Here is a 15,537-nt window from a genome sequence, read left to right as displayed (position 1 = left end):
TTAGATTTTTTTGTGCATCGTCAGACCAGAGGAAACGGCGCTCTGTGTCACCCGCCTCGGGATCGACCTGTGTCGTGCTTTGCTCCCTGGAGCAGGGCGCCGCTCAACAGAGTGATCAATGGGGTAGCGTTGAGTGTAGAGGTGGATCAAATGAAAATGATTATTTCTGGTGTTTGTGACGCCCGCCGTTTGTTGAGACGTAGACCCGGTGTTAATGGAAAGACTGAGAATACCCTATCTGTCTTGTTGAAGTATGACACAGAGTTTATACATGATAAGGTCAGGTTAGGTTATATTTGCTGTTCTGTGAGGGCCTATGTTCCGAACCCGCTATGGTGCTTTAGGTGCAAAGGATTCAGACATGTTGCAGCAGTGTGTAGAAGGGAGATTCCACGATGTGAGAAATGTACTGGAGGGCATAGTCAGAGAGAGTGTAAAGTTGGGATAGAGAAAGCACTGTGTGTCAACTGTGTGCCCTGTGAGAGAGAGACAGGTTGAGATTGACAGAATTCGAGTGGGGCAGAAAGCGTCCTATGCTGAGGAAGTGAAGAGAATAGAGGACAGCCCAAGGGTGAGTGAGTAGGCCTGAAGAGAGAGATCCAGAGAGGATGAGTGTTAGTAAGGTAGGATTTCTTGCATGTATTGCTATGGTTATTAACTGTCCTGCACTGATGGAGCGTAAATCCCAGAAAATAAAGATAACTGCCAAACTAATGTTAACAATTGAGTAAATGAGGGATGCAAAGTATATTGAAAGCAGATGCTTCCACACAGGTGTGGTTCCTGAGTTAATTAAGCAATTAACATCCCATCATGCTTAGGGTCATTATTTTAGCTACCATGGCTATGCCCCCATAGGATGACAATGCCCCCATCCACAGGGCACGAGTGGTCACTGAATGGTTTGATGAGCATGAAAATGAGGTAAACCATATGCCATGGCCATTTCAGTCACCAGATATCAACCAACTTGAACACTTATGGGAGATTCTGGAGTGGCAACGGATACTTTTTCCACCACTATCAACAAAGCACCAAATGATGGAATGTCTTGTGGATGAATGAATGTCGCATCCCTCCAATAGCGTTCCAGACATTTGTAGAATCTATGCCAAGGTGCATTGAAGCTGTTCTGGCTCGTGTTGGTGTTTCCTTTATTTTGGCAGTTACCTGTAGATGAGGTAGCAGTTACCTGTAGATGTGGTAGTGGCAGCAGCAGATACATTTTGGGGTGTAAGAGATTTTAGAACAGAAGATCTACAGGGGGTTTAAAGAGCAGGGGACCATCCTTCCAGGCTGTTGGCCAGGGGCCTCATTTATAAACCGTGTATATACAAAATATACCACAAAATGTGTGTGTGCCAGTTTTCACGCAAAAGTTGGCATTTATAAAAATGGAATTTGACATGAGAATGTGCTCACCTCCCCGCAAACTTTTACAAATATTTTTTTGTAGTGGCTGTGATTCCGTATTTTCTGGAAACCCTATTTGCCTTGGCCAAAAATAGAGATTTCTGCATATGTGCAGGATTCTTTTAGCGGCTGCTCACTACACTGCCTACGTAGCTGCTGCTCAGTGCTATGCTGCCGCTTTGATCAGCGATTAACGCCTTTGTCTTGTGTAACTTACACACTTCATGTTGTACACAAAAGGACATTTTTTTATCATCATTACAAACATTGTCTAAGCAGAATGCGGATAGGCAGTCAAAGTATTAGCGTTCTTTTTCAGCAACTCTGGCTAGTGGCTAAGATATGGCAGCGACTACAAAGATTAGCCTACAAAACGCAGATTTCTTTGCTCCAATGCAATGTGTAGGGACTGCGTCCTGCTTTTGCAACTGCAATATCTGTTACAACAAACAGACAAGGTTGTAGCTTTCATAATGGCCTTGAAACGCTCGTTCAAATCACTGCAGGGTTTTAATTTTCAGGCAGAGACATATAATATACATAACACATGCGCAGAACGTGACCCGGATCCGTAGCTTTAAGAAAGAGGTTTCCAGAGGGGCGGCGCGGGGGGAAAACTCCATATTCGCAACCACAGGAAGAGGTATGGTTTCAGACGTTTTCGGGAAGATGGGCAAAGGACACTGCTGTCCTAGCTGCTCATTCCAACATTAGGGTGCCAGGCCAGAGAAGAGCGTTGACTGGTCTTGGAGCGGGCAGGCCTTCCCCGGGAGAAATAGCAGCTCTATCTTGTCGAAGTTGAGCTTGAGGTGGTGGGCCGACATCCAAGCTCAGATGTCTGCCAGGCACATAGAGATGTGCGTCGCCACCTGGTTGTCAGAAGGGGGGAAGGAGAGTGTCATCCGCGTAGCAATGATGGGAGAGACCATGTGAGGATATGATGGAGCCGAGTGACTTTGTATAGAGAAAAGAGGAGAGGGCCTAGATCCGAGCCCTGGGGGACACCAGTAGTGAGAGCACGTGGTGCAGACACGTCACCTGATAGGAGCGACCTGCCAGTTAGGATGCAATCCAGGACTGTGCAGAGCCTGAGACGCCCCAGCCCTGAGAGGGTGGAGAGTAGGAGCTGATGGTTCACAATGTCAAAGGCAGCGGATAGATCTAGGAGGATGAGAACCGAGGAGAGAGAGTCAGCTTTGGCAGAGCGGAAAGCCTCCGTGACAAAGAGAAGAGCGGTCTCAGTTGAGTGAGCCGTCTTGAAACCTAACTGGTTAGTGACAAGATTGTTCTGAGAGAGATCCTTTGTAGCTCAGTTGGTAGAGCATGGCGCTTGTAACGCCAGGGTAGTGGTTTTGATTACCCGGACCACCCATCCATAAAATGTATGCACGCATAACTAAGTCACTTTGGATAAAAGCGTCTGCTAAATGACATATATTATTATTATTATTATTATATATTAGAGATAATGTTAGAGTTGTTCAGAGACAGCACACTCAAGTGTTTTTGAAAAGAAAAGACAAAGGATACTGGTCTGTCGTTTTTGACGTCAGAGTGGTCGAGTGAAGGTCAGTGGATAGGACAGCGTCCTCAATTCTGAGCTGGGGAACAACTCTGTTAACCACAACCAGAAAGAGACAGTCGAACACAAAACAACATCCAAACTTGTTCTCCATGACAAAAGACTGGCTGAGAACAGGGCAAGGTGTAGATTTGGTCTTCAGGGACGGGGAGGTGTCGGTATGAGAACAGACACAGACTCGGCTAGTGATGCTCCATCCTGCTCCTATAGTTGTGATTCAGAGAGACTGATGGCGCCTCAGGTTAACCTCCTAACAGATGCTGCCTTCAGCCTGCCTTCTATAGGATATATCAACTGGAACATGGACCCTGCGACAACACAGACACTACCTGGCCTTCGTCCTCCTCACACTCTCCTTATGTTAAACCAGACCTCAGTAAATGCAAGTACCTCAACACTAAATGGCTACGCAAGCCCATTGACAAATGACAGTAGTAGAGACGGAATCTGTAAAGGTGGCAGTAGGGTTGGGCGGTATCCAGATTTTCAAACCGTTTCTGTACCATACCGGGGTATACGGTATTACAGGAAGTACACACAAGGGGGCACAATTCTTTTGACGCACAAAACAATTTAGGCAACAGGGATCCAGGAGAGGATTGAATGTCTGCTGTAACCAAGAAGCTTGATCTTGACATCTAGTCACTTAGCTAGCATGTTAGCAAACCAAATGCATAGCTGGAGCCCTGAGCTGGATATCATTTATTTGATGGATGTCTTATAGTTATACACGCACCCCTACAGCCCCCCCCATAAAAAACAGTAATGAAAATAATACAGTCTATTTTGAAATACCCTGGTATACGGTATAAACAGTAAATCGCCCAAGCCTAGGTGGCAGCGCCAAAGAGAAGCGCTTCCCGTGTTTGTTCTGTGGGAAAGCCTTCAGTTTCCCCAAACAGTTGGAGATCCACCAGAGGATGCACACTGGGGTAAACCCGTTTGGCTGCCAACTCTGTTGGGCCAGTTTCTCCCACCCATCCAACCTGAAGAGGCACCAGAGGGTCCACACAGGAGAAATCCAACAGCTGCCCCCAGTGTGAGAAGAGGTTCTCCCAACAGCATCAGCTAAAGAGGCACCTGAAGGTTCACGGTTCACACGGGAGAGAGGCCGTTTGCCTGTACGAACTGCGGGAAGAGGTTCTCAGAGGGCAGCTACCTCAGAAAATACACACGGCCCATGTATAATGACATGTAATGTAGTTTTAGTTAGTAATGAATTATGTTGGTTTTGGATGTATAGGGAACTGGATGAGGTGAACTTAGGAACGAATTAGTATGATGAGGTGGAGTAGATGATATGGTGATGGTTGTTGTGATGGTGTCTAAAAATACTTCACTGATGAAAAGTGATCAGATACTGGTATTTTATCATCAGTAAAAAAAATCCTTAATTCATGTTTACTTGACATAAAGTAGTGAAGATGTGTGTAATGTAATGTTTAACCTTTTCTAAAATATTCTAAAATTCATTTGATCAAAGCGGGGTACCAGATTTACAGAAATGGTAAAGTGGTACCATAGTGAGAAAAGTTATGTAGATGCAATAAATTATATTATGTTCTACTATATTCTTGCTAACACACTGTTCATTCTGAACAAGTCTAAAACAAGTCACGAGATTTGATGCATAATGTAATAAGCAGTACCGTGATTGAAAAAACAGCGCGCATACACTATTCATTTAGGCACACCCTTTGAGCTACGATGCAAACCAATAAGATCCTTTCTCTTCAGTGTAAACGGAAGTGAACTGAGACCAAGAACAATTTCCACGTTAGCGTTTTTATTGTTGAAATTTAGACGTTTATTAACACGATGGAACTCAAAATATTACTCGTTTAACTGCACTACATCATATACTTACGCCAGGCAGTGTTTAATTCGTGTTGAAGACAATACTTGGTTGATATATGTTATCTAGGTAACGCTAGCTAGCTGCTAACAATGGCTAACGGTATGGTTTTTCACACTCAAATAGCGTCCATCATGGAGGTGCTAGCAAATGCAGCCGTGGCAGACATCTGTAAACTCGTAGACGACGACTATGCAGTGTTTCGTTTGGAAATAACTCAAAGCCAGAAAGAAAACAGGGGATTGCGGAGGAAACTACAGCTACTGGAACTGAAGATGGCACGGGAGCGCGCAGAGAGGACAATGCGAGAGCGCGTCCTCGCCAGTCGTCCCAGTAGTGTCAAGATCCTCGATCGACACAGAGGAATGGCAAGAGGTACATTTAGCAAAAGGCCGAGGCTTCGGGACCTGTCGCCCCGTTCCCTTCTCATGTGTGACTTTTGATGTGTCAACCACATATACGGTTAACCAGTATTGGGTCTAGGTCCGTTTTTGGATAGTATGCATAATACCCCTGATTACTTAGCACAAAGATACTATCATATTCTCACCAGATTCTTTATTTACTGCCTTTCCTATTATTTACTCATTGAAAACCATGTGATCCATGGAACATAGTTATAATAATAATCAAATCTATCTGAATAGTAGATCAAGAGGTTATGTGAAGTGTTACCTTACATCCTTGCCAATTCTAGTGTACAATATAGTGTTGAGCATTGACAGTAGCTAACTTTTTACATTTTAGTCATTTAGCAGACGCTCTTATCCAGAGCGACTTAGTTAGTGAGTGCATACATTTTTCATACTGACCCCCCGTGGGAATCGAACCCACAACCCTGGCGTTGCAAGCACCATGCTCTACCAACTGAGCTACAGGAGGGCTAACCTAACCACCTCTTTTTCCCCCAATCACTTTCTCAGGTGAAGGACATCTCACTGGAGGCCACAGGAGCTTTGTGAAGCCAGCGGGACACAATACATGGAGAGATGACCAACCAATCACTGTTGATGAGGGGAGTGGAACCTCAACCCAGCACGTTATCATGATAGAGGTTAGTGTAATAGTGTTACATAAAAATGGACAGTTACAGTGGCTTGCGAAAGTATTCACCCCCCTTGGCATTTTTCCTATTTTGTTGCCTTACAACCTGGAATTAAAATTGATTTTTGGGGGGTTTTGTATCAATATTGATTGTGAAACAAACAAGAAATAAGACAAAAAAACAGAACTTGAGCGTGCATAACTATTCACCCCCCCCCAAAAAAAAAAAGTCAATACTTTGTAGAGCCACCTTTTGCAGCAATTACAGCTGCAAGTCTCTTGGGGTATGTCTCTATAAGCTCGGCACATCTAGCCACTGGGATTTTTGCCCATTCTTCAAGGCAAAACTGCTCCAGCTCCTTCAAGTTGGATGGGTTCCGCTGGTGTACAGCAATACTTTTGTACCCGTTTCCTCCAGCATCTTCACAAGGTCCTTCGCACCAAAGTACGTTCATCTCTAGGAGACAGAACCGTCTCCTTCCTGAGCGGTATGACGGCTGCGTGGTCCCATGTTGTTTATACTTGCGTACTATTGTTTGTACAGATGAACGTGGTACCTTCAGGCGTTTGGAAATTGCTCCCAAGGATGAACCAGACTTGTGGAGGTCTTCAATTTTCTTTCTGAGGTCTTGGCTGATTTCTTTTGATTTTCCCATGATGTCAAGCAAAGAGACAATGAGTTTGAAGGTAGGCCTTGAAATACATCCCCAGGTACACCTCCAATTGACTCAAATGATGTCAATTAGCCCATCAGAAGCTTCTAAAGCCATGACATCATTTTCTAGAATTTTCCAAGCTGTTTAAAGGCACAGTCAACTTAGTGTATGTAAACTTCTGACCCACTAGAATTGTGATACAGTGAATTATAAGTGAAATAATCTGTCTGTAAACAATTGTTGTAAAAATCACTTGTGTCATGCACAAAGTAGACGTCCTAACCGACTTGCCAAAACTATAGTTTGTTAACAAGAAATGTGTGGAGTGGTTGAAAAACGAGTTTTAATGACTCCGACCTAAGTGTATGTAAACTTCCGACTTCAACTGTATGCACGCACCACTTTTCGGTATTTTTTTTTTTTTCATTTCACTTCACCAATTTGGCCATTACATGAAATCCGAATAAAAATCCATTTAATTACAGGTTGTAATGCAACAAAATAGGAAAAACGCCAAGGGGGATGAATACTTTTGCAAGGCACTGTACTTTGTAAATCAAATGTGGCCCGTTCATTTCAGAAAGTCTCCCCTCAGCTATCCACTTGCTTACATAAACAGTGCCTTCGGCAAGTATTCAGACCCCTTGACTTTTTCCATATTTTGTTACATTACAGCCTTATTCTAAAATTGATACAATTATTTTTCTCATCAATCTACACACAATACCCCATAATGCCAAGCAAAAACAGGTTGTAATTTTTTTGGGCTAATTTATATATTTTTAAAAACCCCGGAAATATCACATTTACATAAGTATTCAGACACTTTACTCAGGACTTTGTTGAAGCACCTTTGGAAGTGATTGCAGCATCGAGTCGCCTTGGGTAGGACGCTACAAGCTTGGCACACCTGTATTTGGGGAGTTTCTCCCATTCTTCTCTGCAGATCCTCTCCAGCTCTGTCAGGTTGGATGTAGAGCGTTGCTGCACAGCTATTTTCAGGTCTCTCCAGAGATGTTTGATCTGGTTCAAGTCCGGGCTCTGGCTGGACATTCAGAGACTTGTCGCGAAGCCACTCCTGCGTTGTCTTGGCTGTGTGCTTAGGATCGTTGTCCTGTTGGAAGGTGAACCTTCGCCCCAGTCTGAGGTCCTAAGCTCTCTGGAGCAGGTTTTCATCAAGGATCTCTCTGTACTTTGCTCTGTTCATGCAGCCTTAGAATGTTTTTAAAAATCAAAACATATAGCCCAACATTTGTATCACAACTAAAGTTGCATACATAACTCTAAAATTAAGCATATAGGAGGACCAGTTTCTGTCTTAACCGCTCAACACAGAATAGCCGCATGTGCGCACTCCCTCTGAAATTATTTGGTGAAAATATCCTTTGTATTTTATTCAGCTATGTTCAATTGTATTCTTCATACTATAAAATAATATTAAATAATGCCCAGAATTCTAAGCAAATCTTGTCTGCTAAATGAACTAGTGTGGCCCACAGCCATATGGCATAGCCAGATCAGGACCTAACATATGGACAACTCAGAATGTGCTATTCTGTTCTTCTGAAATAGACTACATTTTCTTCATATCATGTTTCTGTAGACCTGTCTAATCAGTGGCTATGCGTGGAAGCCAGGAGATGCTTAATGCGTTTGTTGATTAACGGTCAATTACCGTGAGACCGGCAGTTATTTGCTGGACAATCACAGGCTGACAAACTAATGACCGCCACAGCCCTAACCTCCTCTCTTCTTGTGTCAGTCTGGAGGTCCTAGGGTCAAGCACGAAAGGACTGAAGGAGAGGAGGACCCACGGCACAGCAGAGACATCCACACTGGAGCATCTGGAGCGCCCCCTGTAGCCACGGAGGACCCCACCACCGCCTCAGCGCAGCCCAGGACCCAATGCAGCATCACGGAGGTCAGTGGAACGCCGAACGCCGTCCTCAAGTCAGAGACAGACACCAAGACTTTAACTGTAACACACAGGCTCTTACAAACAGGATCTGACCACATATCGGACCCAAAGAGACTGGTGGTGGGACCAATGGGCTGTCCTCCTGCTCCCGGGTCAGAGTATTTACCGGTATTTCACCAGAGCCAGAGGATGGTTAATTCCTGTGGGGATGGTGATGCGTTAGACACTGGCGGTGATGATCTGTCTTGTTCTTACACTACAGAGATGGACCCTGGCAACATATCCTTGGGTTTAGAGACACAGACTGATCTGTCTAGAGGGGACTGGAACCAGTACAGTAGTAGTGTATACTCTGAAGGGTGCCTAGATAAGAAAGGGGAGGGTCTGGTCGTAGAGGAAGTGACTGTGAAAGTAGAGGGCGACGTTCCTCCCACATGGAATGCCGATAGTCACCTAGGAGACGGACACTCACAGGGAAGAGATTTCTTAGATTACAGGGAAAGCTTAGAGACAAATCAAAATGTCGCCACCCACTCCCTTTTACACACGTTCAGGGATCGCGACCCAGTGTCCATGTCGATGGGGCCTTCCGATTCATACGGCCACATCCTTTTCGATCAGGTATTGAAGTCAAATGACAGGGCTAGAGCCCAGGCTCAGGGAGGGGGAGCAACATCAGGCAATAGTAAAGAGAAACGGTTCCTCTGCATGTTCTGTAACAAAGGCTTCAGCTGCCCCCAGACAGTGGAGGTCCACCAGAGGATCCACACAGGGGAGAAACCCTACAGCTGTACCCAGTGTCACATGCGCTTCGCCCAGTCTGGCAGCCTGAAGAGGCACCAGAGGGTCCACACAGGTGAGAAACCCTACAGCTGCCCCCAGTGTGAGAAGAAGTTCTCCCACCAGCACCATCTGAAGACACACCTCAAGGTCCACACAGGAGAAAGGCCGTTTGCCTGTACGTACTGCGGGAAGAGGTTCTCAGAGAGGAGCTACCTCAAGATACACCAGCAGAAAAACCATTCCACTCTATAACATACAGTGGGGAAAAAAAGTATTTAGTCAGCCACCAATTGTGCAAGTTCTCCCACTTAAAAAGATGAGAGAGGCCTGTAATTTTCATCATAGGTACACGTCAACTATGACAGACAAAATGAGGAAAAAAAATCCAGAAAATCACATTGTAGGATTTTTTATGAATTTATTTGCAAATTATGGTGGAAAATAAGTATTTGGTCAATAACAAAAGTTTCTCAATACTTTGTTATATACCCTTTGTTGGCAATGACACAGGTCAAACATTTTCTGTAAGTCTTCAAAAGGTTTTCACACACTGTTGCTGGTATTTTGGCCCATTCCTCCATGCAGATCTCCTCTAGAGCAGTGATGTTTTGGGGCTGTCGCTGGGCAACACGGACTTTCAACTCCCTCCAAAGATTTTCTATGGGGTTGAGATCTGGAGACTGGCTAGGCCACTCCAGGACCTTGAAATGCTTCTTATGAAGCCACTCCTTCATTGCCCGGGCGGTGTGTTTGGGATCATTGTCATGCTGAAAGACCCAGCCACGTTTCATCTTCAATGCCCTTGCTGATGGAAGGAGGTTTTCACTCAAAATCTCACGATACATGGCCCCATTCATTCTTTCCTTTACACGGATCAGTCGTCCTGGTCCCTTTGCAGAAAAACAGCCCCAAAGCATGATGTTTCCACCCCCATGCTTCACAGTAGGTATGGTGTTCTTTGGATGCAACTCAGCATTCTTTGTCCTCCAAACACGACGAGTTGAGTTTTTACCAAAAAGTTCTATTTTGGTTTCATCTGACATTCTCCCAATCCTCTTCTGGATCATCCAAATGCACTCTAGCAAACTTCAGACGGGCCTGGACATGTACTGGCTTAAGCAGGGGGACACGTCTGGCACTGCAGGATTTTAGTCCCTGGTGGCGTAGTGTGTTACTGATGGTAGGCTTTGTTACTTTGGTCCCAGCTCTCTGCAGGTCATTCACTAGGTCCCCCCGTGTGGTTCTGGGATTTCTGCTCACCGTTCTTGTGATCATTTTGACCCCACGGGGTGAGATCTTGCGTGGAGCCCCAGATCGAGGGAGATTATCAGTGGTCTTGTATGTCTTCCATTTCCTAATAATTGCTCCCACAGTTGATTTCTTCAAACCAAGCTGCTTACCTATTGCAGATTCAGTCTTCCCAGCCTGCTGCAGGTCTACAATTTTGTTTCTGGTGTCCTTTGACAGCTCTTTGGTCTTGGCCATAGTGGAGTTTGGAGTGTGACTGTTTGAGATTGTGGACAGGTGTATTTTATACTGATAACAAGTTCAAACAGGTGCCATTAATACAGGTAACGAGTGGAGGACAGAGGAGCCTCTTAAAGAAGAAGTTACAGGTCTGTGAGAGCCAGAAATCGTGCTTGTTTGTAGGTGACCAAATACTTATTTTCCACCATCATTTGCAAATAAATTCATTAAAAATCCTACAATGTGATTTTCTGGAATTTTTTTTCTCAATTTGTCTGTCATAGTTGATGTGTACCTATGATGAAAATTACAGGCCTCTCTCATCTTTTTAAGTGGGAGAACTTGCACAATTGGTGGCTGACTAAATACTTTTTTCCCCCACTGTATATAGTAACCATTCCACTCTATAGCTTCTGACGTTTAGATCAAACCCTGCATTAAAGACAGATACATTTTCATTGTTGTCAGCAGAAAATATCCACAGATGCATTTGGAATAACGAGAGTAACAGATTTCAGTGTTGAATATTCCTGGGTAGAATATTGCATCCAGACATTGTGTGATATATAAGGCATATATTAGCCTAAAATGTCTGTTACATAGTGTTTGTACTGTGTAGGCTAAATGAAGTTCACATGCCTATTTCATTACTTCCATTCAACTATTTAATTTTTTCCCATGACACTTTAAATGAGATAATAAATATTTTAGCTGAGACGTGTATGTGTGGTTTTCATATGGTGTATTTAAAACTTGTTTGTTTCATGAACACAAAAGTGTACTTTTCATTCTAAGACTTTCATTGACTCTTTAGTATACATCACATCTGATCTCACCCTATTCTACATACACCCAGCAGCGCTTTATAACCAATATAGACTTACTAAATATACCTACACATATCCCCACACTAACAAACACCTACTGTACATGTCAAAATAGTTTAGTCAGGTTTGTCTGATAACTTTTGACTTATCATAGCGGACTTATTTTTACCCACATCATATTTATGTCCACCATGATGGGTTTAACAACAATGAAGTCATTCTGTAGCTACAGTATAGGACTCAAATGTAGTGGGGATGGGTAAACACTCCATGTTGAACGTGTGTTTATTTTCTGTGTGTACGTACCTGAGGGAGTCTATGTCTGTGTAATATGTATCACCTGTCTCTTCCAGGAGGAGGAGGGTCCAGAGGTGCTGCTGGTGAAGGAGGAGGGATGTGAGGAGGGTCTGGGGAACACTGAGGGGACCATGGTCATAGATGACAACCAGACTACACCTCCTGAACCCACAAAGGAACCAGCTGAGCAGCATAGGACCACACACAGTCTCACTGAGGTGAGCCCACTGTGAACTACTGTCTGAATGGTATTAGGTCAGGGCCCGTATCCACAAAGCCTCTCAGAGTAGGAGTGCTGAACTAGGATCAGTTTTGCCTTTTAGATCATAATGAATAAGATTATATGGAAATATCCTAGATCAGCACTCCTACTCTGAGACTCTTTGTGGATACGGGCCCAGGTCTTGATTCATTTTGTCTTACGTGTGGGGCCATGCCTTTGAATTATCAAACCATTAAAAGTGTCAACTAATCAAATTATACATTATTTTCATAGTACTCATAGCCATCCCTAATTGCCCAATCAGAAGATGCTCCATAGCAGGGTGCTCATATCAGATTTCTTGATCCAATATCCTCTCACTCTGTATCTTTTACAGTCAGTAGACATGGAGGATGGGAAGCCTGATCTGCTGCTAGTCAAAGAGGAGACAATAGAAGACGGACCAGAGAGCATTGATCTGCTGAGTGGACTAAAGATGGGGGAGCAAGGTAAGGGAGACATACATATACAGAACATAATAGATATACTTCAATGGGAATAGTGATGCACCTGGCTATTGTTTTTTCTTAATTCATAAAATGAAATCAATACAACTTGTTTAAATACAAAAACACAATGTATGAACTTGTAATTGACAAAGTTTTTAAAAACTCCACATGTAGAGTTCTCTGGCATGTTTGTAAAGTTTATTTTGTAACCTCATCCTGCAGGTGGTTGGCTGGAAGCTAACAGAGGAGACTGAGCAGCCATCTTGGATTCCCAGACCCAGAGTGGTGCAGCCAAGGGCCCAGGGGACATCATTGAGCAGGCCAGGACCAGAGGCGACATAGTGGAGGTCAATGGATGGGACAGGGTCCTCAACTCTGGGCTGGGAAACAGAGAGTCGAACACAAAACAACAACCAAACAGTCTCCATGATAACAGTCTGGTTGAGACCAGGGCAAGGCGTAGATTTGGTCTGCAAGGACGGGGAGGTGTCCGTATGCGGCTCGACAGAACAGACACAGACTCTGCTAGTGATGCTCCGTCCTGCTCCTATAGTTGTGATTCAGAGAGACTGATGGTGCCTCAGGTTAACCCCCTAACAGGTGCTGCCTTCAGCCTGCCTTCTATAGGATCTATCAACTGGAACATGGACCCTGCGACAACACAGACACTCCCTGGCTTTCATCCTCCTCACACTCTCCTAATGTTAAACCAGACCTCAGACAATGCCAGTGCCTCAACACTAAATGGCTACACAAGCCCATTGACAAATGACAGTGGTAGTGATGCTATCAGCAGATCCGGTGGTAAAGAGAAGCGCTTCCCATGTTCGTTCTGTGGGAAAGTCTTCAGTTTCTGCAAACAGATGGAGATCCACTAGAGGATGCACACGGGGGATAAACAGTTTGGCTGCCCCTTGTGTGAGAAGATATTCTCCCACCAGAACCAGCTGAAATGCACCTGAAGGTCCACACGGGAGAAAGGCTGTTCGTCTGTACGCACTGCGGGAAGAGGTTCTCAGAGAGGAGCTTCCTCAGGATACACCAGCAGAAAACGCACACGGTCCATGTATAGAGTATTGTAATGTAGTACTAGTTAGTTTGTAGTTCATTCGGTTGGTTTTTGATGTATAGGGAACTGGATGAGGTGAACTTAAGAAATTTAGATACTGGTGTTTTATAGTGAGAAGGATTGTGCCTTAATTCATGTTTACTTGAAATGAAGGTGTGTAATGTAATGTTAAACCTTTTCCAAACTATTCAAAAATGTATTTGATCAAAGCGAGGGTATCAGATTTACAGAAAATGTTAAGTGTTAACATAGTGAGAAGTTATTCTACTTGACATGTATCGTTTTGTGCAATAAAAGTACTGTACTTCAAATGATGTTAGTGTATGACCATTTTGTTGAAATAAAATACAAAATTGACTGTGCTGACTGGCTTGGATATGTTTTTATTGTTGCAGGGACTGAGTTTCCCTTATCTCAGTCTAACCAAAACATTCTACTTAATTCTTGAATCAACACATATGGATTTAAAAATAAATAATGGCTCCATAATAGGCTTGACTGTGGTTAGCATTTTTTTTTTACATCATGTCATGTTTCTGTGTGTACAGCAAAGAGTTTCTTATTAACCTTTATGCTTTTCTGTACAATCTTTGTTTGCAGTCCATGAAGACCTGTAGATATCCAGTGTTACTGGTGGGAGAGAGTGGACCTCTGAGGTGGCTAGTCACAAACCCTGATCCTGGATCAGGAGCCATCGCTCTTCCTTCCTGAGTCGGGACCAGGACCCAACCGCGAAGGACCGAGACTTCACCACAACATAGAACACGACAGGTGGAGTGAACAATCTCTCCTGGTGGTCATCAGAGAGACCGAGGCTCCAGTCAGGGATCCAGTCTGCAGCCCAGACCCTTCTCTTCACAGTCTCAATGCAGGGATGAAGCAGGGCCTGGTGCTGATAGCGATAGACCCTCCTGTTCCTATGATACAAACACCACAGTATCCATGATGAACAGAGGTCACCTTGGACTTCAGAGAGTGGTGGGAGACCCCCCTGATGGTAGTTTATCAGGAAGTCTGTCTTCTCCTTCAGCGTCACGTTTAATGCCTGGTGACTGGATTCATAGAAGACCTGGGCCTGGGTCTAGCCTTCCTCAGTTACCTCAGGGTTACCCCACCAATACAGACAGGGTCAGGATGGGCGTTCACCACAAGAGGTACCTAGCCTATAACACAGCACACAATCCCAACAACACCCAAACAATGGCTAGAGGTCAAGGAGGAAGCTCAATGACTAAGGAGGGCTTCTTTTTCCTGAGTATCCTTATCAGACATAGGAGTGTCCACAATAGGGAGAAATCGTAGCAGTGTGGCTTGAGATGACCCATTCCCATTCAACATTCTCTGATGTGTAGACCTCCAACCATCTTTGTTGTACGTTTTGAAAGTTGAAATTTCTATGTTATTCCCATTTTAGTACCTTATCAGCCACCCTGTATTCAAGAGCATGCTGTGTCCCAACCGATGGCAGGCACAACACAAACACCTCAGATTATGTTAAACTGGGTCTAAGATACAACATATGCAAAAAAAGAGTTTGAGGTTTTAAATAATTGAAGTTGAAGGTTAAATGTAAAAAAAAAATGTTAAGACATTATCAAACAGTTTGACAATACTGTTTGTACGTTTTTAAATTACATCAACCACAACCGTTTATCTTTTCCAGTGATGAAGACATGGATGTCTCATGGCATGGTGGGGTATGCAAAATGGTTAAACCTTGAGCGCCTGTTTTGGCATTAAGTTCCAAAAAGTCACTTTCTGACCACTTCTACCATGGGCAGATATGTATGGAAAGTTTCATTCAAATCAAAAAGGGTTTTATAGGAGGCTAATTAAACACATACCCCTCATTAACTTGTCATTTGAAACAGACTTGTAAATTCCTGTATTTAGACACAGTAAACATAGGCTAGAT

The 15,537-nt window shown here is 43.9% G+C and overlaps 1 protein-coding gene across 3 annotated transcripts; it reads left to right on the top strand.

Annotated features, from left to right (window-relative positions):
• Window positions 1-4,730: 4,730 nt before the first annotated feature.
• On the top strand, window positions 4,731-13,984 carry LOC311110402 (uncharacterized protein). 3 transcript variants are annotated; one of them, XR_014610704.1, is made up of 6 exons: window positions 4,731-5,225; window positions 5,774-5,904; window positions 8,313-9,324; window positions 11,899-12,060; window positions 12,442-12,553; window positions 12,776-13,984. XR_014610704.1 is itself a non-coding variant. In XM_084188950.1 (6 exons), the coding sequence occupies exons 1-6, from the start codon at window positions 4,943-4,945 to the stop codon at window positions 12,805-12,807; spliced, it is 879 nt and encodes a 292-aa protein (XP_084045076.1). In that variant the 5' UTR covers window positions 4,731-4,942; the 3' UTR covers window positions 12,808-13,984. The 3 variants fall into 3 exon arrangements, 2 of the variants coding, with proteins under 2 accessions (XP_084045076.1, XP_084045075.1); XM_084188950.1 differs by having other exon boundaries at window positions 8,313-8,471; XM_084188949.1 differs by lacking the exons at window positions 11,899-12,060; window positions 12,442-12,553; window positions 12,776-13,984 and adding an exon at window positions 11,110-11,438 and having other exon boundaries at window positions 8,313-9,509.
• Window positions 13,985-15,537: the final 1,553 nt, after the last annotated feature.

Source organism: Coregonus lavaretus, assembly GCF_964263955.1.
Source record: "Coregonus lavaretus genome assembly, contig: SUPER_35_unloc_5, whole genome shotgun sequence".
NCBI classification, from domain to species: Eukaryota; Metazoa; Chordata; class Actinopteri; order Salmoniformes; family Salmonidae; genus Coregonus; species Coregonus lavaretus.
Note: the sequence above shows the minus strand (reverse complement) of the source record. Positions and strands in the feature narration are given on the sequence as shown.